Consider the following 27,749-nt stretch of genomic DNA (forward strand, 5'->3'; position numbering starts at 1 on the left):
CCAGACACATTTCCTGAAAACGCCCCGTGAAAGAGAAAAGGCGGAAACTCCAGGGACTCTGAATAATAATAAGAAGAATAATAAAGCTTGTTTATCCAGGGGAGGGACGGACTCAAACGGACTTCTGCGCCAAAAGCTTCTTTTCACTTTCCAAACCTGCACTTTTGCTCCCCTCAGCCGCAGTGACGACAACACCACCGAGCCCAGGTCAGCGACCGTGACAGCCCACGGGATCCGTCAACTCGGCCACAGCAGCAGCGGGCGTCCGTGAGCATGCGAGCCGGAGGAGTCGCTGGCTGAGCGGACACACGACGACGAGGCGGCCGCGGAGCTCATGGAGGAAGCCCCTGTGGCGCAGGAGTGAAACGAGAGAAAAAAAACAACGTGGAGCTAACGTCAAGTTTGGGGAGAACGAAGTGACACCATGTTGGGGAACACGGGGACTTACGCTAACAAGAAGAGGAAGAAGCCTGTCCTCAAACAGTAAGACGCGCACACAATGTTATTAACCTGAAAACTTGCGCATTCACCCTGCTTTCACGGACGGCGGCTGACTTCACTGCAGCGTTTTAACTGGCTGCAACACGTAGAAGGGAACGCACACGTGATACCATGCAACTTTATACTTGACGTGACTCTTTCAATTGTCACAAAGTTACGAAATGAAAAAGGCAACAAGTACAAAACTAAAAATGTGTCCGAGTGTTAAAATATGATACAATGTTTCTCTGCGTGGTTTTATTATTTATTATCCGCGCCGGGGACTATCTTAAAGAGGACTTGCGTAACTGGGATCTGGCGTAAATATGTTGCCCTGGCGCATAATCAAGTGGGAGAATCGGCTGCTGCTCTCACGCGATGCTCCGAGGAGTGGGGGGGTATTATTGTAATGTGATACTGCCTCGCCTTCCTCACTGTGGGATCAGAGCTGGCTGCATGTTGTGTGTTTCTCATCTTTGCTTTCCTCCACTTGCTCTTGTCTTTTCTTTTTAATGTTCAGTACAAAGCAAACCAGGAAGCCAGTGGAGGGAAGTATGAAATTAATACATTTCAGAGGGGGAATATTCGGCTTAATACATCACTTGATCCATACTCTTAACCTATAAAAACCCCAATCCCACAGGGAGCGGGCAGTGAGGAAGGTATCAAACCCGACCCTGGCAGAATCTTAAAAGGGATAGTTTCCCCAAAATCTAAATTCCCTCATTACCTACTCACCATTGCTGATGTAGGGTTGTGTTTTAAGCTTAAAAACAAGTGCTTGCTCATTGTGAGTGTTGGGTTTCTCTATAAATCTAAGGTCTTAAAGTTTAACTGAACTCCCTTTTGTTATAATTCATTCCTCATTTTGTGTGAAGCACTTTGTAACCTTGTTTGGATAAGTGCTATACAAATAAAGTTATTATTATTATTATTATTATTAAATGTCTGCAGATCTCCTCCTCCTAGTTACTGCAGCAGTAACCGTTCCTACGATACTCAGCTAGGAGCAAACATTCATCTCAAACTAAAGTGAAAACCTTCTCTCTCTCCAATATCTTATTTTCAGATCAGTTTCAGGGTTTTTCCTTTGTAAGTTGAGTAAATGTGTTAACGCACTCATCAGTGTAGTTATATAATCAATGGATGCTTGTAGTCTCATTTATAGCTGATGCATGTTGGGTTTTTCAGCCACAGAAGTCCTGATAAACCCTCTGTATACGACAGATGAAGAGTAGACCAGTTGGTATCTAAAAAGCCAGATGTTATTTGTAGAAGGTGGTGGAGACCAGAGTGGAGCTTAAAGTTGATTAAGCATAGGACATTTTTAGTTGAACCAAACTTTAATACTTGAATTAAATAGCAAACTTGAGCTATAATAGATAGTCCTGGTGTAAATGTAAACCAAAGGCAACCTCAACAATAGGCCTTTACCAGCATTAAAATTGACTGACAATGATTAATACTAGAAAACAAACTTAATCTAAGTAAATATTATGCTAAGCTAACATGTAGCAGTAAATATTCCTTCAAATTAAATTGTACAATGTCGATGCACTGTAAGTTAACAGAGTACAGTATTGTATTGAAATGTCTACTTATAGTAAACTGGTTATTATCAATTGGCTGCTCCCAATGTAAAACTGAAAACACAAAAGTGACCAGTATGCAGATGTTTCTGAAGACGTGGGACTGACGGTCCAGCTGTGCCCAGCTGCAGAAAGGCACCACTGAGCCTGGCTGTAAAAGGCTGTGGTCACCACACAGAGGCATTCCATGGCAGATCGGACCATCCAAGTTCTCAGTTTTATTGCCCAGATGCCTTCTGTGTGTGCTGGCTGTCTCATTCACCATGAACTCTACTATATTATTTAAAAAAGTACCTATTCATTGTAATTTATATGCTGTTTTTCAAAAGAGAACAAGCCCTCTAGTCTTGCAGCAAAACGTTTTTTTTTTTCGGTTTTCAATTAACGTTGTTATTGTGCATTTAACAAATTTAAACTATAGATTGTATAAAGATGGATGACATGAGAGCTCCCAATCATCTTGATCGCACCCTTGTGGCTGGTTGCTGTATAGGTCATAAACCCTGCCTCCTCCATGTTAGCAGATGAGATGTGGACCAAAGTGCAAAGAACATTTAAGGAAGTTGTTATCAGACTGAGGATCAAGTGTTCATAAGTCTGATTAGTTTGGTTTTAATTTGTTATTTGATGATATAAAAAGGGGGAGAAACATCCACACCAGTTTCAAATTGTCAGCCACCATTTCATCATAGGATTTATTTATAATGCTGTTGTTCTCTTCCAAACTAAACAACAAGAATCAACAGTGATTTATGGCATTTCTCTTTGTGCTGGCTTTGGGACACCGCTGCAACAACACCACAATGCATCTGGAACCCGCTGTATCCTTTCTTCACTGTAGAGAGTATCTACAAGTATCAAAGCAGTCACTGTGAAAATATGAGTTAATCATAGTTTATAGGCCTTTTAAAACAACTCCAGTAATATGTGTGAGTGTGTGGATCATAAGCAGATGATACGTTATATGTTTTATATTGAGTTTTTTTCTTGGCAAGCAATGCTATCATAAAACGTGGTAATATGATACACACACACACATATATGCTGGTGAGGGGTGTGGCAGAATGCTAACACACTCCTGGTGAATACTATCACAGTTGCTCTTTGTTCTTTGCTCTTTGTTTCATTTTCAAAAACACCAGGTACACACTTTTTAATGTTGTGCCTCTTACACACTCTTACTGGAGACATCGTTACCATCAAAGCCTGAGTTTGAACTAACACCTAAATGATGTGTTTTCATAAATAACACGATTGACTCAGCATTGTTTGGTGCGTATGTTAGAATTGCTTTATATCATTTTTCAACAACGTAACTTTGTGGAAAACTTGTTTTTGTTATTGTTACATTGTTATTATCTCATTAAAAGGTGAAAGGTGTAATTATGTTCAATCAGTGTAATGTATCATTATCTCTACGTGCGTGGGGGAGCAGGGGAAAACTAATGAGGAAGCAGGATGTTGCTGGCAAGTCAAACCATTGAAACGTCTGATGTCCAACTCCTGTTCACATGTTGAAGTGCCTCTGAGCAAGACACTGAACCTCAAAATAACCCTGATTTGTTTATGAATAGTGGAAAAACAATCACTTCAAACAACAAAACATTTTGCCACAACCTTGACTCCCCCTAAAGAGTTTGTGGTTGAAACTCTTGCATCAAATTCTCCACTGTCTGTCTGTAACCAAATACCCTCATTTCATTCATGCTATTGTCTCTGCATTGCTCTGAAGCTTGACTGGACAGAGCAAATTCAGCAATTTAGAGGCAAAGCTATGCCTCAGTTTTAAGGGTTGTGAAGATTCCTGAGCTCATGATTTTTGAGCCATGGTTTAGTTCATACCTGAACTATACATACCTATTTGTTTGTGTTGTTTTTTTTTCCAACACTGCTGACTTGACCGTATAGAGGAATGGTTGTTATCCATCTTGGGCTGAATTAACTTACCTAACGTTTATCGCAGACGTGATGGCTCAATCATGGTTTGACCCCAAAAAATATATCGCAGTTTCGGAATCTTTACACCCCTACCTGAATTGCATCTGTGTTCATTTTTGTATTTTAATGACTGACAATGATGCAATGGTTTAGCAGCATTTCAACCATTTTTTGTGGAGTAAACAAGAGTGTTTTTGTCTCAGAATGAGAGGAAAGTAATTTAAAACTTTAAGTTCATCAGTAATTACTGCCCCTGTGCCTCTGTAGGACACTGGTAATAGGAACTGCATTCATGTGTTATTTTGTGTGAGCTCTACATTTTCTATTTCTGCCTCTCTTTCTGGAAAACCTACTAAGCCAGAGCATGCTTCTGTAAACTGTCTTACTTCCAAATTAGCAGTCTTTTCATGCTCAGCCAAACATGTGTATATAGAAAGAGCACATTCAATACTTTTTGAGCCGCTGACTCATTCCCCTCGATCTGGCAGACGCTTCATCTCTTTTCAGCAGACAACAATGTGTCAGTGTCATAGCAGCAGACTCAGTGCAACATGTCCTGTCTTACATTTGCGACCGAGGTGCTTGAGTTCATTCTCAAGCTCAGCTCTACCCTCTTGCTCTATAGATAAGGAATCCCAGTAGAAATGAATGGATGAGGTAAAGCATCTTTTTTTCTGACAATGAACGCTCTGATGTCTGCTGCTCTACCCCGTGATCCATAGCAAATCAAGGTGGAAAAAATGGTTCTGAATGCTGGCTTTTGTCTCCGGTAGGCATTTCTTGAGAGTGAGATCAGGCCTGGTCCATTTCTGGGAAGGTACAGCTCAGATCTGAGGCCAACAATTGAGTTTTGGTTTGCATTCCCCACACTATTGAGTGGCAGAAGAGGAAATATAACAGCCTACCATTAACATAGCTTTTAGTAAAGAGAGAAATATGCGGAAAGGTGAAGAATTTGCAGCCTGACACTGCAGATAGGCTCCATTAGTAACTGACTTGGGGAAGCTGTTGATGTTGAGATTACTCTGAATCTTTCTACGGCTGAAATCAAGTGATTTACTGTGACGAGAACCGACCAGATTGATACAGATCACTTATTGGTTCCTCCTAATAAAGATTTGCCAAGAGGACTCTTGCTTCAGATAATAATTTGTATCTGCCCCCAATTTCACCTTTTCATTGATATTAAAGCTCAATTTCTTGAGAGATTCACAAAGAAATTTGGAAAAATACTATAATACTCACAATGTTAGAGAAAGTGCCAAAAGAAATCCTGAGTCTGATTTCTGCCTCGGCCCAAACCCCACCCACCCTTGCCCTAAGTTTCAAGAAAATCGGTTCCGTAGTTTTTGCGGAATCTTGCTAACAGCCAACGAGCAATGAAAACATAACCTCATTGGTAGAGGTAATAATATCTGAGGGTGACTTTGACACTCAGATATTACAATTTATAATTTATAATTTCTCTTTATCTCTGTAATGTCTCACCTTTGGCTCACTGTCATGACAACTTATCACACTCCTGAGACTTACTCCTTGTTGTTCCTGACAGGAATGAGCTTGCATATATACGTTTCGAAGTGGTTGGCTTCCAAAATGGTTCTTCTCCATCAAATGTAGTGATTATTTATGAATACTTTGACTCTGTTGGGTCTGAGTGTGGTGGAGGAACGACAGCAGTGGTGTTGTGTTGTCCCAATTGTTTCTTTTTGTTTGTTCCTGGTGTAGCATGTGCGTCTGATTTGTGAGAAATGACATGCCTCGATTCTGAGTTTGTGCTTTGCACTTGAGCAAGTAAAGCTGCAGTCATGGTCAAAACTGGTTTCCATTTTGATAAGTTACATAAGCAGTCAATGAAATTACTTAAGGCAATTTGTCAATTTTTCATGCTGGTGTCTGCACGATTTATTCTTAGGCGAAGATTGTTTCCTTAAAGAATAAACAATTAGTGGCAGATACGTATCAACAAAATAGCAGAATCTCCAATAAAAAAAATTGTAAATGCTATCCTGTTTTTTTGTTTAGCCATATAAATTATTCTTTTTGTATCGAGCCAAGATTTGTTTGTGTCTCCCGGTAGTTTTGTGTGGTTCAATGCTAACATTGCAAAATTATGTCCACCACAACAAAGACTTCTACAATTTCCCACATGGTTCTTCAAGCTTTGTAGTTCCTTCAAAGGGTCCTAGCACAAATATGTAGCTAAAAAATGCTGTTTCATGATACTGTTTTGGTTTTAAGCTAAATTAGCATTCAGCAAGTACATGCAGGTGTGAAAAGACCCTAAAACTAACATGTCAGCTGTTGACTCTGTATTTATTAGTCATTATTATGAGGGAATTAAGTCTGAAGCTGTTGGTCTCATTGCTAAAAGTAAATACGGAGCATGTTTAATCAGAGTGAGTCGCTCTGCACCTGACAACGGATGCCTGAACTGAATCGCCCCTGGTCTTCAATCTTAATTGTCTTCCTCAGCATATTTATGATTAAAATGACCAGCCCTGTTTTTTTCTGTTTTTGCTCCACAGAAAGAAAGTCTCTGACGGCAAAGAGGTTGTCAAATCAAACCCTTCAAAGCGACACCGGGATAGGCTGAATGGGGAGCTGGACCGCCTCACGGACCTCTTGCCCTTCTCTGAGGATGGTCGCTCTCGTCTGGACAAACTGTCAGTCCTTCGCCTTAGTGTGGGTTACCTGAAGGCCAAGAGCTATTTTAAAGGTGAGGAAATACAAGCAAAGTCCACTGTTGTGAAAGAATGTCAACCTTGGCCCCGAATGACAATGGACTTGGACCTGGGTGTTTTAGGGCAAATCCTACAAGCCCTTCCTTACTTTGCACTGCACTAACACTGCTGTCTAGATTGACAGAAGATAACTGCACAATAGAGGTTTGTACATTGTTTCTAAGTCTTCCTACATCCCATTGTAAGACTGAGGTTTTCATGGAGTAGGTCATAATATGCAAAAACAGTGGGCAATTCAAAACAGGAGAAACTAGGCCTTTCAACTGCCCGAACTGGAAGTGATCGGGGAGTAGCTGCACTGGCAGCACCTTTGACAGCCAAGGCAGGAATGAGAAGCATGTAGGAATCTGGTTTTAGGAAACAACACATCCTCAGTACTTGAAACCTTACTCCACCCTCTCCAGTGAACAACAACTACAATAGTCACCATGAAAAAAATGATGAAGGTTCCAGTTTTCACTGATAGACTGAATAGACTTGCAGGCACCCAGACTTATGAAATCTGATGAATCATGAGTGTGAGTCAACTATATGTGATTCATGCACATAACATCACCACCTGCAAATGATAGATTTCGGTGAGTTTAACAGACTAGTCATGGTGTTGGCAGATGAGATGGTGAGTAAGTTGTTTCGGTGCCTCTGGCACTGACTTTAAAATGTAGGCGTCACGTCTTTGTTTTGCGTCTTGGTACAATGTCTGTGCACTGTTCAGCCGCTGTGATCTTCTGGCTGTACTGCACATACAGCACTAAATGTCTCTGTCAATTATAACCCATGTGATTGGATTAATGTCTAGTTTGCTCGCCAAGAATAAAAACTAAGACTTGGAGACAGGTAATGGCTTCAAAGTACATAACGTGTCCCAACAACATGATATTATCAGGATTAGACACCTTCTTTATTAGTTTTTATTGTCCATGTGGCAACGTTATGACCAGTTTATGGTATCATGTACCGTGATGGTACGACAGCAGCATATACAGGGTAAGTATGTTTCCTTTTGGTCACAGCGACAGAGACAAACCCGTCAAGCAGCCTATTCTTTTTTTAGAGCTCTGGCTCCAGGTTGTGGATTTCATCAGAGTTATAATTATAGCTAGTTATCAGTCCAAGTGCGACTCATAAAATAATGCCATTGACAAAAAGAGAATCTCTCTCCTACTAGAAAGTGGTTAGAACTAGGGCTGCAGGATATTAGGAAAACATGCGATATGCGATATGCGATAACGTTGTTAAATATGGCGATGACGATATGACTTGTGATAAATAAAAATCAACAGTCCCTGGCTACAGACGGAGAGACCACGGACAGCTCCACAGCCAGGAGAAGGTGCACAGCCTGGCCGCAGTGCCACCAAGTCCGGGGCAGACACCAGGGAGCCATGCACAGCTCCACTATGCCCACTTACAGTGTTAATGTGGGGTCATTTCATACATGTTTGGACCGTGAAAAGTACATTTTTTAAAGGTTTTAGCAGCTCTGTCAGTTATTTACATCATCTCGTGCCTCTGTCATTCGTGCTGTGCACTGTCAAATCAAACGGAGCACACCACCATCTCCTCCAGCTCCACATACATTTACTAAGTTTATAAGGTCTGTTGTTTTTACTCAGACTGAGTTTATACATGTGTCCGATCATACTGTGTGTGTGTGGTTGTGTGTGGTTGTGTGTTTGTGTGTGTGTGTGTGACTGTGACTGTGTGTGAGGGAGAGAGAAAGAGAGGAAAAAAGCTAGCGAGTGAGCGGCTGAAGGATGCGCGTGCTGCTCTGAAGAAAGATTTATTCATTGATAAAAGTATAGATCATTATGTGATGATCAGTGTTGATATTGTGGCAACAAACCAATCAACATTTTAACTGTAGCGAGTCAGAGACGTCAGCAGAGAGAGAGAGAGAGAGAGAGAGAGAGAGAGAGAGAGAGAGAGAGAGAGAGAGAGAGAGAGAGAGAGAGAGAGAGAGAGAGAGAGAGAGCAGCGGAGTCTGTGTGTGTGTCTGTGTGTGCGTGCTGTTACTTCCCTCAGGTTCTGGGATCGTAAATATGCTTCACCATTATTTTATATAATTAACCGCTCATAGTGATGAATCTGACTCAGGACAAACGTGATCACTAGAAGTTTCCACAGTAGAGTTAAGTTGGAGGAGGTGGAGCGAGATTTGATGGAGCCGCCTCGCTCCGTTTTCAAATTCTCTGTTTTCTCTCTATTCTCTTCATATTCTCTTCTTCCGACAATGATTCACTGATGGAAAAACCCATCAATGATCTGAATGTCTTTAATTCATCATCTAGGGCAACAGGGCTCCATCTGATCGGCCAAATATATTGACATGCAGAGTGTGAATACCTGGCGCATGAAACACCATTTATCACAGGTTTTGCCATCTTTTGCGATACGTCTATCGCGCACGTTGATATCGCGATGACGATAGATTTACGATATATCGTGCAGCCCTAGTTAGAACCAGAAATACCTACAGTTGTTGACTGGATCGATATTATTTGTGATAAAAAGGATGGAAAAAATCACTGTAACTATCAGACTGCAACAAGATAAGTTTGTGAAATGACTTGCCGCCTCTACACATAAAGATCAGTCCATCACAACATAATCTCAGCTTTAACAGATCCTTTAACAGTTACTAACTAGGGATCATCAGCATTTGTTGGGTAGTAACATTATAAGAAATGTAGGAGTTGGTGTTTTTGAGGCCTGAGCAACACTATCTATTAAATACTCAGGATACCTTAACTGTTACCATTCTTTCTTTAATATGTCTCGTGTGATCGCCCCAGCCTCACAGAAATGTAATACTAAGTCACTGGACTACAGCTTTAATCACATTATGAGTGATGTGAATGTGAAAACTGCCTCTGATGACTGATGTCCTCCTCGGAGTAACACGATGCAGTGGGTCAAATCTGGGTCACCACGCTTCAGCCAGTCGTCTTCAACTGGGACGAAAATGGGTCAGACACTGTCTGACATGGTTCTTTATGAGGGGCGGAAACTCAATTAAACAATTAAATGTAATTTTAAACGTTGTCTTGTTTGAAGAAAGAAAATAAATAAATGAATAGATTGCACGTGCGGGTGACTGAAAGAACAATAGAAAGGAAGCTTAACCGGTAATTATGTAATGTAATTGTGCATAATTCTATGGTTTAGCAGTAAATTGTAGCTTAAGTTGCAGACTGAATTCTCCTGTATGAAAGTGCACTGTAAAAATGAAAACTTAAAATTGCTCACCTAAATAGTAAAAGTAGTTACTTCAACTTCAACTTTCTTGTGTGAAATTGGCGTCACTAAATAACTTAAGTTGGCCAAACACAGGGTCTAAAGAACAATTCTGCAGGGGTTTGTCCACTATAAGAACCTTCCTGTTCTTAGTGAAATATTGATGTTCTAAAGATGAGTGTTTTGGTTTGTAATTCGTTTAAGCTTGTTGACCTTTTCAGAAAAATTGCATGGGAACAATTTGATGCAACTATTCCATTGAATAGATTTCATGTTCTAATCAATTATTTCACCTGGTTTGATCCCTGGCTCCCCCAGTCCACATGCTCTATGAATTACGTGGTTGTTAAGACTAGAAAAGCTCCTTGTAAAATGCAGCCTCATGTAAAATATCTGGGGCAAAAGGACACATTTATTTTCAAACTTATCACAACTTTTATTGTTTTTGAATTTTGACGTCTGGCCCGCTACCTACACGAGCCGAGTCTGGAAAAGCAGAAGACAATGGATGGATGGACAAACTCAAAATTAGAAGTTCTGTACTATGAATGTACAATGAACAAAATATAATGTGTTGGCACAACTTTTCTTAAAACTCAGAAATCCATTGCAGTCTGTGAGTTCAGAATTTTTTGCAGTGTTGCGTGAGGGTGTGGATTCAGTTAAAAAACCCACACATGCTCTTACAGGCATTAAATTGTGAGCCTTTCACCTGTTAGCACTGGAGTGAATGAACGTGACACAGTGGTCTATACGTATAGAACACTATGCAAAGTGTCAACCATGCCAACTGTCTTCTTGTGTGTGTTTTGAAAATCGCTGCTGAAAGCAAAACGTTCCGTGCTGCTTTCTCATCTGTTTGTTTGATGAGTAAACAATGGCAGTCAAAGTAAGTGTGTTGTACATTGTAAGGTGGGATATCGGATTGCAGGGTTGTGTATCTCAGCCAGCATTGGTATCACCTTGTGTCTTTCCACTGAGGTGTTGATTTCTCTGAACTTGTTCAGAAATGGACTGTCGTGATATTGATCCATGTGACCTTCACGGAGCAGCAAACGACAGATGTCATACAATTCATATGTAAAAGATGAAAATAAGTCGTAAATAAAAAACCCTAATGTCACAGGAGTAATGTTCCTGTGGTTCATCCAATGCAACTCCACCACAAACAAGACTATGTTTCATCAGGGTCATCTGAGGTTGTTGCTCCTGTGTAAATAAGCTTAGGAGTAACTGAGTGTCCTAGTTTTATGTTTCACAAGTTTTTCTTTTCGTTCTTCAGCACTTCCATTCATCCATCTATTGTTGAAGAGTTATTAGTAATAATTAATTAATAAAGTCTCACTTGGCAGTTGTGCACAAGCTGCTCAGTGAAATCTTGAAAGAGGATCGGGGGGCGGTGTCATGTCTTGTGGACATTTTTGTCTTTCAACATCTCCTGTTGTCTTTGTATAGCTGCTGCAGATGGCCAGATACGGTTATGCACCACATGACATAGATTTTGCTTTTGAGTATGTTCCAGAGCAAATTTCAGTTCAACAGAAGATGCAACGTAAGCATCAGTTCAACTCACTGCTATGCTTCCTATTAAAAACCTCTGACAAGGAGGTTATGTTTTTATTACTGTTTGTCTAACTGTTAGGATTATGCAAGAACTACTGAACCAATTGCCATGACATTTTGTGGGGTATGGGATGGCTCGAGGAAGATCCCATTAAGTTTTTGAGCGGATCTGGATAAATGGGCAAATCTAGGATTGGTGAGATGGGGCATTTTCCTTTAGCAGAGGTATGTGTTATCCTCCAAGTTTTGAATCAAACACATATTCACAGGTTATAGAAATGTAGGGGAAGGAATGAAGACACACAATCTCCCTTGTGGCGCACATGTAAGAATTACTAGTGATAGCACTAAAGTAAACTATACACAGACATGATTGCCTGAGTCATTGTCTTATTGCTTAACTTCGGAGAAAAGCCAGTAGTGGAAAGTTGCTGCATAGATGTAATGTTGTGATGTGTTAATAGTCACAGTGCATACCTACTCACTGGAGAACGGCAGTTCAAAGTAAAGTTAATAATAAAACGTTTAGACTCGAACACATGGCAACATACATCAGCTCTTAACTTTCACCTTGTATCAAACACTGTAGATATACATAACAACTCAGCCTTAATTTGAATTATATCAAGTTGGATAAGAAGAAACGTTGAGTCGTATGATGGACACAGAGCCTTGGCTGCCTATCTAAACAAGATCACCTAGGTTGACTCTCTGGGTTTATCCCAGTCAAAACATAAGTCAGGGATGGATGTTCAAGTGGGGACATGCCTCAAGGTGGAGATAAAGATCTTATAAACCGTTGAAAAGAAAAAGCTTTAAAGAAATGATCAAACATAAGCAGTTTTCAGGGGTGCAAGTAAGATTCACAGAGCCGATAATGAAACAAGCTATTTCAGTTCTTTGCCATGAAAGCTGGACCGTTGGACTCATAGCGTGACTTCATGAGGCAGCGCTGAATAATTTTGAAAGGCTTGTGGATCACTGCTGCTGACATGTTTGTGTGACGCTGGTAGAAATTTCAGAAAAATGTGGACTGGCCTTCCAAGTCCATTGAAAACATCCAGGGCCTGTTAGCAATCATCGTTGATGTGGTAACACAGTATTATGTGCTATAATTTAATTTAATTTGGTATTTTGGTACATCTGAACCATGTACACACAAACACACGACAGGGTGTAAGAGAAGAAATAAAGAGGTAAGGACGAGTATCAGTGTGGGGAAGCCCGGTTTTCTTTGTTATTGAATCCTCAGGGGATCATTATGAGGATATTTTATTTGGAAGATGGGTTTTGCTAATACAAGCCTTTAAAACCTCAACGTAAATCACCTGTCAGTATCACAACATGTGAGAAGAGGACATCATGCCGGGGTGACAGCGCTTGCGTGTCGGCTCTTGATTCATGACTTGCCTTTTTAGTGTATCGTGAGAATGCAAGTGACCGCTGGGACACAGATTTAATCGTGTTTTCGTTTTTTTTTTAACAATTTCCATTCTCTGGAAGGTTTGTTTCTGAGTCTCTCCAGCTTTAAACCACAGCATTGAATCCACCCTTCGTACGCAAACCTAATTCTTTTCCCCGGGTTGGCCGGAGCCGAACTCGCCCATCTGTGACATTTAGAAAAGAGAGAGAGGAAAAAAAGTTTGTTTATGTGCCCAACCAAAAGTCGTCCCACTCGAAGATCAGACACATAGAAAATGTGTTACTACATTTATTTTAGGGCTGTAATTTCCAATCAGGAAGGAATTTAAAAACATTGGTTGTTATTTGGGGCAGTAAAAGTGTTGATTATAATTTACTTGCACTTCCAGACTTATAGCATTTACAATCATTTCCATTTACCAACATCCAAAGGTCTTGCGATCTGATTTGCTAAAGTTAGACGTTGTGTACTTCTGGCCTCAAACTGTTGCCTTACATGATTCCCTCCCCCTAGATCTTTGACCACCTGGAGACTGATTAGAATCATTTCAGTGATTTGATACGAGCGGCTCGCCTCATAAAACAGAATGTTTTTTGTGGGTTTTTTTTTTTTTTTTCATCTGTGCCCAGTATAAGACTGACACAATTACATTTCAAACCGATAAAAAAGAGCCCAGATGGCTAAAGTTAGCTTATAGTGTTGATAAAACAGCCCCTAGACTCCACCACCACCACCTCCTAAACAGACACTGTATCTTGAATAGCATATAATTGCTGTGTTTTTTTTACTCGGGATCATCAAGGTCTGCTCTTAGTGTTTTGTGCTACAACACACAAAGCTTTTCCAACCTGCTTTCTGTGGCCGTAAACAGGGCGTTATGACAAACCTTCCCGCTACTCATCAAAACATGTTCACAGAGACAATTTTATGTAAATAAAAATCATAGAAGGAAAATATGTTAAGTGCTACAGAAATTATTTGTGAAATAGGATTTCAATAAACTCTTTCAAGGAGGTTATGTTTTTGCTGCGTTTGTTTGGTTGTTAGATGGCAGCAAAAGCTAGTCAACCGATTACCACAAAATCTTGTGGAGGTGCGGATCCTGGAATGATTTTTCACTCTCTTTAACATTGTGAGATGGGGGTGTTTTTCCACATTTTCCCTAATTTCTTTGAGAATATCAATGAATGAATCTTGATAATGAATTCATAAAGCTTTTTTCAGACATGCACCAAACTCTGGATAATCTCCTGAAATTATCCCGAGGGGCTGAATGTAAGAACGCAAATGTCAACGTCTGTTGCTATGGATATTCTCCGGAGTTTCTCCAGCAGCCCCTTTAATAAATACTCATACAGAATATGCCCGAATGAGCCCATGTGAAAGTACAGCAGGAACATGTCTGGAGAATTCACAGCTAGTGAGTGGGCACATTAATGACATTTCTCACATCCGACTGATGCAAACTTAGAAAAAACAAAAGGAATCAACATCTCAGGATGAAAGGGAGGTGCCTTTCATGTAGGAGACACAGCCGAAAAATACGTCAACTTGGAAAGACAAAGGGATTCAAGAGTTTTTGGGGCCGGTGTCGATGTGCTGTAAACAAAACCATGTGATTTATGTAGTGGAATTCAGACGTTACATCTTTTGCATGCTGTGCCATCCCTCACCTGAATACTCCGAGGATTTCTGTGTTGATTTGACCCAGACAAGCTCCTGCTACGCTCTCCTGATGTCACAGTCAAACTCTGGAAAATGTCCGGACCCAATTGTGCGGACATTTTCCGAAGTTCATGTCTGTAAACAGCCTTAAGGGGACTACTTCCTTGGCTGAGGTGTTAGCTGTACTAAGTGACATTCTAGTTTTGACATAAACTTCCCATTTTTTTGGTAAACCCCGAAGTTGCTAGACTATCCATCTGTCTTTCCCCTCTTTCTTTTCTGCATAACAATCTCGTCCAATCACCATAAAAAGTTGAGGCTCTTTCGTTACGCTACAGTCGTTGAAAGCAAACGAGGCATTAATCAAATGACTGATGAAAGGACGAACCTGCGGACTTAGTGACCCAGCTCGTTGGCTGTTACTCGCTGCAAGCCCTCCCCTACCTGCACATCTGCGTGAGAACAGAGATCTCTGTACAGGATCTACTGGAACTAAATGTTTTCAAATCAAGATAATATTCCCCTATGCATTGCTGGCATGCTTTATTCTCGCTCTGAATGTGGCAGGCATCCAATCTGTGACTGCATTTCCTTTTCTCTCTCCTTAGCTTCAGTGTTTATGCGGATACTTCAAAGTAGATATTGTTTTCATAGGTTGTTTTAATTCAGATTCTAAGAGCATTTCACGATTTTCTTGCAGTTGCACTTGAATTCTTTAACCAGTGATGGTTTTTTTTCTTAGTTTGTATTTATGTAGCGCTTTTCTAGACTTGTTGACCACTCAAAGCACTTTACAGTACAGTTTGCCAGTCACCCATTGACACACACATTCATACAGTGCATCTATTAGCAGCACTTTTTTTTTCTATGAGGGGCAATTCATGGTTCAGCATCTTGCCCAAGGACACTTCGGCATGCAGATGGGGAAGACTGGGATCGAACTGCCGACCTTCTGGTTGGAGGACTACCCTTCGGCCACACACGCACCCATGTCCCGATGTCTGTGCTTTCATCTCACAAACTCTACTTCTGCCGCTTAAAGTTGTTTCGCTGACTAGTCAGAGTCATGCACATAGAAAAACTCTGCCCCCCCTCATGGTTCTTTGGATTTCACTTAATTATCCCTCGATGACAAGACGTCAACTCCTTTAAAGGCCGCCTCATCCCCTGTTGTTTACTTGGAGTGAATCTTGTATAAAATAAAAGCAAGCGCTGCATTTCACCAATCCTAAAATGGGCTGTTTTTAGAAACAGGAAGCTAAAGTTTGATGCTGAGACTGTCCTGGTGTCTTGCTGCGGCTCCAAAAAATTATTGGAGGAAGCTTTCAGGTTGACTGTAAACATTTTTATCATTACTGTTGAAAGCTGCAACTGCTTAATCCAACAGTAAAGAAGCTACTTTGTTGCTTTTACATCCTGTCGTTTGCCATTGTCAATACAAAACATACTTAACTATCTACGGGTGCATAGAATGCTATCTTGAAAAATCTAACTACATCGCATACGTTTGCTAGGTTGAGGCCACCAAACGTGATTGGTCAGCTCGAGATTCTAGTTTTCCTTCTGCATATTTCTGGAGTGAGTGTTTAGCATTTTGTGATACAGAAAAATACGTCATCACTTCAAACCTTTTCTAAGCCTGAATCAGAAGGTGAACAAAGTCATGTCAACACAACCGTTTCAGGATTAGCAAGTGCAGTCATCCATCTTATGATAGATGGCACTGCATCAACAGAAATCCCTCGTTGAATCATAAATCAGGCCAGAACACCTCAATAGTCATACATCTGGCCTCAGTGTCAGAATAAGTGTTTCCTGGCGTGTTGAAACACAGATGCCATAAAATCATATCAATCCAGTTTTGATAAAAAACGTGAATACTCTCTTCCTGCTCCGTGAGGGCGGTGTCTGTGTTTGATGTCAGTGGGAATCTGCAGTTTTCCTCCTGAGCTGCCTCCCACAAACTTACAGGAATGTCTCTGTAGCCTCTGGTCAATCTCGAGTATCACGAAACATCTCTCTCCTGCAGCGGCGTGGAGAACTGTGAGTGCACATGAGGAACTCTGCACAGAACTGTGGCATGAAGTGTTAACACTGTTCACAATGGAAAAAGATGAGGAGGCAGAACAGAGTCCTCACCACTGGGGAAGAAAACCAGAATGAAAACAAACAGGCGGCCACAAAGAGGCCCACTCACTCACGCGAATACTGAGCAGAGAAAAAAAAAATACAACACGAGGGATGTGATGGATTAAACAGATTTTAACTTAAAGTAGATTGGTCTTCATTTGTCTGCGTATTTGGTTGAAGTGGGAAGAGTTTGACTGTGTGTGATATTAATTATTTATCATCTCCGCCAAGGAGGTTATGTTTTTGTTTTGTTTCCTTGTTAGTCAGTAGGATCACACAAAAACTACTGGACAGATCACCACCAAACTGAAGGGCAGAAGGTGCTATTATGGGTCGGAAAAGAACCCAATACACTTTGTTGCAGATCTGAATAAAAAGGCAGATCTAGGAATTTTGTTTTACTTTCTCTGTGCAGAGTTTTGCACAGAATGCATTCAATCTATGTCGGAAGCAGGGGTGCAACATCGCCCTCACATGCAACAGATTCCTAGCGACAGGTACACACACTAAAGAGTGAAAGACGACTTCTCACGTGAAAGTGAGAACTGCATTCCATGTCATTGCATTGCCTGCGGTTACATGCACAGCTGCAGCTGAAACTGTTAGGTCTGACTGCGTGGATGGTAAAAAGCTTTATGGATACTAGTGCAAGCAAGCCAGAAGCACACAGAGCTTCACAAAGCTATACATTGCAGCAACAAAGCAAAACACGTTAGAGATCTCTAATGTTATTGTTATTGTTTATATTTAAATGCTGGTAGAAAAAGGGAGTCTAGATAATTAATGGGAAACACTGCTTTGACATGGTGAGATAGGACATTACCTTTGTCAGAGCGACCTGCCAGTCTTTCTGTGTTAGTTAGCAGGATTATGCAAAAACTACTGGACGGATTCACAAAACATGGAGGAAGGTCAGAGTAGAACTTGTGCAGATCTGATACAGTCAGGGGATCCAGGATTGCCAGATATTCATTGATTTCCTGAGTAATTCATGGATCTTAAGGTAAGACATCATACATGTTTTGGGGACTGATATGTGCAAATTGGTGCAGATCCACCTAAAAATCTGAATCTAGTGAATTTAAATGTGGTTTCATTAGAGGACTGTTGGGCCTTGGCGGAGGTATATACATATTCTAGTGTCGAATGTGATTTAACAGTGTACTGGCTGCACATGCAACTCACAGTTTATACTAACAGTAATCACATGCATGGGTTGTGTTGTCAGGCCTGCAGCTTTGTGTGCTGTGGATGTGTGATTGTCAGACCGTGCAGGTCAGTGTTTATGTAAACACTGTGTGAGTTCTGGCTGAGGGGTATGGAGTGTCTGTGTCAGAGGGGAGTGTTCAGGGGCCCCTTCCCTCCTTTTAAGAAGTTGCGTGACAGGACTGGACTGACGGGTTGGGAGAGGCCATATCCTGGGATTTTCCTGTAGTGGCCTTCCAGATAAGGGAAGCACTCTTGGGCGGCTATTGCTTGCAAACAACCCTCCAGGGACACATGCAGGAGGATCGTGTGTGTTTGTGTGTGTATTATTTCTGTGTACGTGTTATGTGTGTGCGGATATGCAGGCTGCCAGAACAGGTTTTTTTGCCAGCAATGAGAAAACCTGTTGTCTGGCAAGGCACCAACAATTGAAGCTTGTGTTTTTTTTTTCTGCGCACTCATGATCTTAAATCTAGATTATTGATAGATCCGCACAAGGTTTGTTTGTAACACTGTAGCCACAGGGATGTAAAAATGCAGTCTGCATAGCAAAAGGGATCCCACAGGGACAGAGGAAACACAGTGTGTCGTGCAGTTTGCCATTTAGTGTGGATTTACCCTTTAAAATCACACAACAAGCCGTAATGATTCAGGATAACTCTTCACTTGTTCCAGCTCATCATAACCATAAGTGCACGAGTGGTGCCACAGGGACAATTTAACCGACTTTTGTTTGCAGCCGTTGCATCATGTCCAGGCTCATAAATCACAGCATGAGGATGTTTGACAAAGTTATTATGATTTTTACACATCAGAATATATTCATTTTAGTGTGAGGCGACCTTCCCTTGGTGTGCCGCCCGTTTCGCTCCAGCTCCCCATCTTGACCTTCAAAGGGTGAGCGGTAGATAATGATGGACATTCACACTGAATGTTTTTTTCATCTGTTTGCAACAAAGGTTCCCGCCCAGGCACCTTACAGCTCAAAAAATAACACAAACGTTGCCAACAATCTACTTAGAAATGGATGTCCATGTTTTTTTTTTTTATCAAATGAATGCAAGTGGTGTCTAATGAGGCGTTTTAAGTGCATTTAAAAGTGTGATTGATGAATAAGCCTCTAAAATTGATATGGTTGAATGCTACAATGCATTCCCCTGCAATTCTTAAAACCTCTAACCTTTATCAAAATATTACCACTGCTGATTTAGTCTTCTCTGTTTTGTCACCGTGTGCAGCCATCATGAAGAACAGCAGCAGCAGTCTAAAGGTTCCTAGGCTGAACGGGCAGAATGGGAACAACATGGACACCACAGGCTTCTCCGAGGGCGACCTGCTGCTCCAGGTACGACACAGGAATGAGTTAACATCGAGGGGAAAACTGCCATTTAAACCCAACTGTAAATGATCTGAAAGTGCATTATTCATTTGTCATACATTTATTAAATCCCACACAAAGGTCCCAGCGAGCAGAGAGCAGGAACTCACTTATCACAGGAGCAGAAAACCAGAGATAATGAATTAAAACCATGAAACTCTCGTGTTTAAATGAATACCTAAACAGCACGAGGCGAACAGGTGCAGCAACGCACAGTCAGACTTTGTTTATTTGTGCGTTTGCCACTTTGTGTATCAGAGCTAATCCAGGTGGATCCGTTGAGGAGGAAGTTATGACAGGTGACGCTGCTCGTCTCGGGGCCTGTTGTCAAACCCCAGCCATGCTTCGTGGCTTTTTTCAAAACCGGTGCTTGTCCAGTTCCCTGCACCTTGTTATCTGAGGCTCAGCTGTCAGTTCCAGTTTAGAACTTTGACCTGTGTGATGATCACAGTGATTATGTAACACAAAGGACTTGGAAGAAGCAGGAGCTGTTATTTTAGATGATGAAAAACCATTCGGACTGTTTGACCCCTTGTCCTTTAAACTGAAAAAACATTTACTTTGAATAGATTGGGAATTAATCTGTATTAATACTAAAAACAAAGCAATACCTATATGTGACTTTTTGCTGTTTGGATATGTAAATTCCGTCAAATTAATTCTTAATGGTCACATGACCCAAGCTGGGGGAATTTGATTTTGGTACTGTCAGCAGCACAACGTAACCACACAATAAATCATCCTGACAACATTCTTACAGACAATTAAGGTACAATCACTGATGTTCAATCACTAACTTATAGAGCTGCTTGTGTCATAATAAGGTTGTTCTATATAAATTTGAGGTGGTGGTGAGTGATTATATTGGACATGCATGTGTCCCATCTATGTGGATACGCCTGCTTGGTCTATGTGTCAGTTGAATACCTGACACGTACAGTTTACATATGTTTACCTGTCTGTTTCCTGTGCAGGCGTTGAATGGGTTTGTGATGGTGGTCACGACGGACGGTTTGGTGTTTTATGCCTCTCCCACAATCAAGGAATACCTGGGCTTCCATCAGGTGAGCGGCCGGCCTCCGTAAGATGCATCAGTATTCTTCTAGCGACAAATACTCATCATTTGAAGGTTGACTGTTAAAAGTTGGTATTTTTCTCCTTTGTACTAACAAGGGCCTCATGCAACAGTAGTTCAAAATTTCACCCAGTTATCTAATTTAATATCATTGTTGTGTTACTATGGATTCCCTTTATTGGGTGAAGTCGTGAAGTTTGAAGTCCATAGACTGTAAATAAAAATGGACGACGCGTCTCAACTTCCTCCCTCTGTTAAAAAATGAAGCCAAAATATCTCAGGAAGCACTACTGATGTCATTTGGAGCCAGAGTCTGTGCAACAGTGATCGGGGTGTGGAGCCAAAGTATCAAGGTCACGCTGATACATGCACTCGACCACTCACCAGTCAGTCTCAGCTGTCAATCTTCAAGTTAAACCCTGTTTTTATGTCATCAAATAACTTACTAAAAGCAAAATTATCAGAAACATGAACACTGGAACAGTCAGTTTGATAAGAACTACCTAAAATGACAGAAACAATCTTTGAGAAGAATGTATTTTGACTTTTTAGTTTGGTCCATGTCCCATCTGCTAACATGGAGGATGTAGGCTTTATTACAGCCACCAAATGGGGATCAAGATGTTTTGGCTTTACTTTTGCGGAGCTGTCACGTCGTCCATCTATGTATACAGTCTATGAAACAGACATGGTTTACCCAATAAACAGCTAAATATGAGAGTATGAGAGTACAACATTAGCAATTGCTAATGTTGTACTCTCATAGGAGGTGGAGCCTTAAGTGTTACACTCCTCATGTCTATAAATCACTTTTGATGTCGATAGTTTTTTTTCTCTCTTTACTGCCAACAGTCGGACGTGGTTCACCAGAGTGTCTTTGATCTCATCCACACTGACGACCGAGACATGTTCAGACAGCAGCTGCACTTCGCCCTGAACCCACAACCAATCAGCACGGCAGGAAATGGTGAGTGTGACGAAAAATGATCTAAGTTATAAGCGTGAGTCCAATCTGCACATCTCTGTGTGAAGACGACTTCAGTCAGAGGTTCCTGGTTGTGATGTGTACCGTCTTCTTATCCTCTTATCAATGAATATTGAGCTAACTTTGCACTCATATATTGCATCTGACTGCACCTTCCTCCTCAGTGCATATCATCCCCCTCTAGTTCCCCCTATAGGCATGGCAGTTGGTATATTAGGTACCCTATCCCTGTATGAAGGGGGCTCGGGCCTGTAAGGGTCAGCAAGAATGTATTTTGACATAGATACAGTATAAGGACAATTCTGTTAAGACTGCCCGGACTGTCAACTCACACAAAATCGCACTTTTTATCGTGAGGTCTCTCTCCAGCAAAACATTTATTATGAATGATTTCATCCTGTCTACAAATAGAGTCTTGGTTACTTCCTAATGACAGCAGCCAGCTCATTGAACTATGTGAAGCTGCTGATGAAGCTGCCCCATTGTGAGCATTAATCAAACAAAATTCAAATGTAAACAAATTTCCCTGCTTACACTTAAACTCAGAATTTTCCAATCTCTTATCTGGCCATTCAAATACTGCCATCTACTGGATACCTGTCAGAACACATGAAGTCTGTTGTCAGAAATCTTGGCCTGTTCGACCGCAACTTGAGCTTCGAACAGCACATAACAAAACTTGTACAAACATGTTTTTATCAACTGAGAGATGTCGCTAGAATTTGACCTATGTTAAGTTTTAAAGATATTACTATTACTTTATCTTAAAGTGTCTTTTTCTTTGTGTTTTATCTGATTGCTTTGATTAAGTGTATGAAGTGTATGCTGTATGAATGATTATTAATATTATTATTATTAATATTATTATTATTATTATCTTTGTTCTCAGGCTTGCAGAGCTTTGGTAACACAGAGAGGTACAGTCCTGAGCACCTTCCTCCAGAGAACTCGTCCATCCTGGAGCGGAGCTTTGTGTGTCGCTTCCGCTGCCTCCTGGACAACTCGTCCGGCTTTCTGGTAAATACAATATTTATCTTAAACAGAACAAAAGTAGCCAATAATGAAGGGTAATGGTGAATTATTACATTTTCTTGAATCTGATGCAGTTCTTATGAAATATCGAAGGCCAGTTCAACAAAACTTTTTTCTTCTGAACCAGGCGTTGAAGTTCCAGGGGCGACTGAAGTTCGTCCACGGTCAGAGTGTTGTGAGCGACAACAGGACGTGCAGCCACCCTCAGCTGGCTCTGTTTACCATCGCTATGCCTGTTCAGTCCCCGTCCATCGTGGAGATCAGAGCAAAAATGATTCTGTTTCAAACCAAACACAAGCTGGACTTCACACCCTTGGGCATTGACAGCAGGTGCAGCATATTCCTCCACTCTTCCTTTTTTAAGTTTTCTCTTTGTTTCTTTAGATAAATGGAACACATCAGGCAGCTTCTCAGGTTTTATTATGATCAACTGGACTGTTGGCAGATTTTTTGTTTCTTGTAACGCAGCAGAACAAAACTTATGTTTTCTGTCTTTCTCCAGGGGGAAAATAATCCTGGGCTACTCAGAGACTGAACTGTGTATGAAAGGCTCCGGCTACCAATTCATCCACGCAGCTGATATGATGTACTGCGCTGACAGACACATGCGCAGTATGTTGGCAGTTTGAGCTTTGATAGGGAGACATATTCATTTCTATTTGTTTTATTACTGTAAAAGGTTAACCTACTCTAATGTTCACTTTCCTCAGACTGTCTATTGCTGCAGCTCCTCTTTTCAGCCCCTGCTTCAAACACTTGGTTTTAGCTCCTGTCTCTTAAAAGCCTACTTCTTGATAAAGCCCAGTTTGCTCTGATTGGCCAACTGCTACCACTCTGTTGTAATTGGTCAACTGCTTCCGTCGTGTTTAAGAAATGTCGGCCTCTGCTCCTGTTTGACCTGGCGTTTTTGGGGGTGTGTCACATTAGGCACTAGCGGACTTTGAACTTTTTATATTTACAAAAAATATATATATAAACCTGTGTTGTTATTTATGAATGTTAATTGTACAATAATTCGTATGAACCGGAATACTGTACTGTAACCAAAGCAGAGATCACACTTTTGTCCACATTGAGACATCACTTCAACTACTGTCCAGTTTTTATTGTGTGATGTTCAAGATTGTTAACAGTTGTTTCCTGCTATCACATTGTTAATCTCTTATTGTGTGTGCTGTTTCCATCACAGTGATTAAAACAGGAGAGAGCGGACTCACTGTCTTCAGGCTCCTCAGTAAGTCAAACAGCTGGGTGTGGGTGAAGTCCAATGCAAAGCTGATCTTCAAAGAAGGACGACCAGAATTCATCATCGCATATCAGAAAGCTTTAGTGTAAGTGTTTTTTATATTGGTCGACCCATTAGACATATTCGGACCTGGTGTTAACATCTATCCTGAGGGTTTCAGTCGCAGGTGGACAGCTCTAAGTTCAGGTGGGAACTCACCAAAGAGATCTGAGTTCTGATCACTTTCAGAGGGGGTCTTGGACCCACATGGTCTTCAAGCTGCATGAACGCAAATGTGTCTTGGCCCATGGTACAGTTTCGTAATAAACACAAATGTTTACTCATCTCAAATGAGTAAGATCTAGAGCCTGACTAATTTATCGTTCAAGCAATGAAAATCAGTTGATATGAGCCTTTCAAAGACGGATCTGGATCAGCGTTTAATTTGCCACTATGCACCAGTATGAAAACTTTAGTTTTACAGAATAAATGATGCAGAAAAACATTTATATTTACATTCACAAAAAATATTATTTCAAGTTAAATACATTTTACAAAACAAAATAACAACATTTTATGTATATATATATGTATATATATATATATATATGTATATATATATGTATATATGTATATATATATGTATATATGTATATATATATGTATATACGTATATATATATATATATATGTGTGTTTATATATTGTAGCCGAGTAAAAACTAAATAATTTGCTTTCGCCGAAAAGAACTGACGTACATGTTTATTTCCATATAGAGCTGAGAAGTGAGATTCAATCACAAGTGGTCACAGGAGACATATCAGAACTCATTTTACTGCCAGCTGTGAACCTGCATACTTGCTGACTTTGATACGGACTTGCTGTCTACTTGTGATCAGATCTCTTAGGACAGATCTTAATACAGGGTCTCAACGCGGCCTTGGTTACTAAAATTATAACTTTACTGACACTTCAGACTGCTTTGGTTTCTTTAATATAACATTTGGTCTCTTCCAGCAACACTGAGGGTGAGGAATATCTGCGTCAGAGGAGCCTGCAGCTTCCCTTCAGCCTCACCAGAGGAGAGGCCATCCTCTACAACACCGGCCCCACTGTGGACATCACGCTCCCTCAGTTCAATAAAATGTTCAGCAACACGGACACAAGCAAGGACGTGGCCCCCCGCTCTTTGCTGGACTGCTTCCTGAGACAGGATGAAACGGCGTACATCCAGACAGTGGAGCCGCCCTTGCCTGTGGACCAGGTTTTCAAGGAAAGCCACGCTCTAGTCACCATTCCCAGTGACGTGTGGCAGGAAAACAGGGCCCTGGTCGATACAGGCGACCCTGTCGCTGTGAAAGCAGAGGCCAAGCAGTCAGTGATGGCTGTGATCGACAGCTTTGAAAAAATGGCTCAAAATGGCGACTTCAGTGCGGCGCTGCAGAATATGGAGGTGGACGACGCTGAGCTGATGGAGTTGGAAAACCCGCTGAAGAGATTGGGTCAGGACGAGGATCAGCAAAACAACGTCAGCTCTGAGCTGGACAGCATCCTCACAAATGACATATTTGACTACATTGACAGGGTTTTATTCCAGGAGAAGGCAGGCGATGGTCTGGACGCCAGACGTCCCAGCAGCCTCTGCAATAATCCACAGGAGCCCTTCAGTGACGCTGCTCTGTTCTCAGCCAATCAGCTCTGTGAGCCACAGTTGTTTAATACACAGAGTCCTCATCATACCTTCTCTCCAAAGAATGGACTCTACACTCACCAGCAGGATCCAGGGCAGAGCTTATCAGACTCTGCTCAGATACTCAACAGCACCCAGAAACTCTCGCACCAAGGTCCCCTCATTGCTGCGGCTGACACCAACCTACCGGCTCTTCAACAGCTGCAGCTCCAGGACATTTTCAGCCCGTCGATAGAGCTCCCAGATCTTGTTGTTCCTGACGCCCCGGCCCCATTCCAGTCCTGCGGGCAGGTGCCCATCAGCCACATGGGAGGGGTACAGAGGTTCCCTGCTCAGACACAGTTCCTGCCAAACAATTTTCCGGCTCCTGCGATGGCAGGGAATGGACACATGCTGCAGAGCTCTGTTAAACAACCAAAGAACATAGCACCCGGTGTGGTGGACATTTTGCCACAACTGATTCCCTGCAATGACTTAAGTTCCTCTACCCCACAGATCATTCCCATTCCCTTTGCTGCAGCTTGTCTGCAGGGAAGTTCCCCCTTTGAAACGCACATGGTTCAGCAGTGGCCACAGGGTCAGCAGCAGAAGCTGCCTCAGTCTGGCATCATGCAGAACGGACATCAGCTGATGCCAGCCTGTCACGGCCAAACTTCCGAAAGCCAAACAGTCCCGCACAGTGGTCTATGGCCCAGGCGAGTTACCGGACTGAACCACGCTCTGCAAGGCGGGCTGGCATGTGGACAGGCAGCTACTCACAGCAGCTGCATGTTTGAGCAGCAATTTTCCTCCAGTCCAGCAGTGGGCGACATGCTGGCTCTCTCTGGGTCTTCGGGCCTGAGGCAAACAGGAGTGACACTGGATCCGAGTCCTCTTCAAGGTTCCTGCTGCTTCCAGTGGAGCTGCAGTGAACCAGTGGTGGGAGCATTGACCATCAACCAGGAGAACGGCAACATCCCGTCAGAGCACATTCAGCACTACCAGGAAAACCACAGGCAGACACAGGTAAACGTGTGTGTATTGTTGTGGTATATTTATTCATTATTAAATATCATTAAATTAAAATGAAAAAATAAAGGGAAATGAAATACATGATAAAAGATTATTGTCAGGATGTAATTAAATGTAGAGTTACAACAGTTATTTTTATTTTCTGCAGAATTAGTTTGTAATTGATTAATTAGATAATGTTTAAGAATACATAATATATAAAGCAAAGTATTTTGAGAAGTTGAAATATTTTTTACTATACTAATATTTATGTTTGCTTCTCCTCTTCCATCCTCCTCAGGATGAAAAACTCTCGGCTGAACTCAATGGGATCTTTGCGGCTCCTCCTCATGACGTAGCCATGTACTCGGCGTAGTCGAGGACGACACGGTGCCTGTATCAGTGCTTTTAATGCCTACCCTCCTGTTTTATATCACTTTGTATTATATTTACTGTGTCCGCTCTCATGTTTGTCAGTTTCTAGTGAAGATACACTTAAAAAAATAACAATAATGAAAATATTAAAAATAAAAATGAAGTATAAAGCCGAAAGTGCCTGTACCAGGATGGAACTTTAGCCAGTTGGTAAGCTGGGTCCAGGGAACCCTAAAAATACTAGAAAATGTTTTTACAAGGGAAACAGTGCTCATGTCCACAGATTTCCCAGATTTAGATACATGAAAACACTCAGAATGTGATTTTTTTTTAAATTAAACACAGCTTAAACACACCATCATCCATATCACTACAGATGAATCAGTTGTATATATTTTGAAAGTGTCACCTGCTCTTCGTTGCTTTTCCAGGATTAGGTCTCAGACAGTGGAAAACAATTCCTGAATCTGCTTCCTTAATCAAATTGGTTTCAAATTTCAATAAAATCAGCTCAGTAGTTTCTTCGTAATCCTGCTAAAAGACAGAAAAACAGCAATTAAAACATATGATTAAAACTTCCTTAGCGGAGGTTACAAATGATGGATGAACTTCATACATAATTTCACACCTTCACCAGAGATGTGAGTGAATTTGCAGCATCTCTCAACCAAACATTCACAAATTTCTCTTCCATCCTCATATTATCTGATCTCGTTACTATATTTTCCACTTCCCACACTAAGCCATATACAGTGTAACCCTTTTTTCTGTGCCGTCTTGCCTGATAAGCAGCTCAAAAATATTTTTATTTTGTGTCTTTTCTTTATCTTCATATTCACCACACTACAAAAAGACATGGCAGCTTTACCACGTATTTCCCGCTGCATTGTGGGAAATCACTCAGTATCTCACCTTCCATTAACATTCTGTTTTGTGATTTCAAACCTTAACGTCTGAGGACACTTAATGAATCGTCTTTGATGTCGGACTTTGATACGGCCTCGGATTAAACAACAAACCTGGAG

At 41.3% G+C, this 27,749-nt stretch overlaps 1 protein-coding gene across 1 annotated transcript; it reads left to right on the top strand.

Moving 5' to 3' along the window:
• LOC117754901 (aryl hydrocarbon receptor-like) lies at positions 1–27,731 on the top strand. Its single transcript, XM_034574248.1, has 11 exons — positions 1–483; positions 6,536–6,726; positions 19,214–19,320; positions 20,328–20,417; positions 21,281–21,395; positions 22,303–22,430; positions 22,573–22,775; positions 22,948–23,057; positions 23,635–23,776; positions 24,687–26,364; positions 26,651–27,731. Exons 1-11 carry the CDS (start codon positions 425–427, stop codon positions 26,723–26,725), a joined length of 2,898 nt encoding a protein of 965 aa, XP_034430139.1. The 5' UTR covers positions 1–424; the 3' UTR covers positions 26,726–27,731.
• Positions 27,732–27,749: the final 18 nt, after the last annotated feature.

This window comes from Hippoglossus hippoglossus, chromosome 21, assembly GCF_009819705.1.
Source record: "Hippoglossus hippoglossus isolate fHipHip1 chromosome 21, fHipHip1.pri, whole genome shotgun sequence".
Classification (NCBI taxonomy): domain Eukaryota; kingdom Metazoa; phylum Chordata; class Actinopteri; order Pleuronectiformes; family Pleuronectidae; genus Hippoglossus; species Hippoglossus hippoglossus.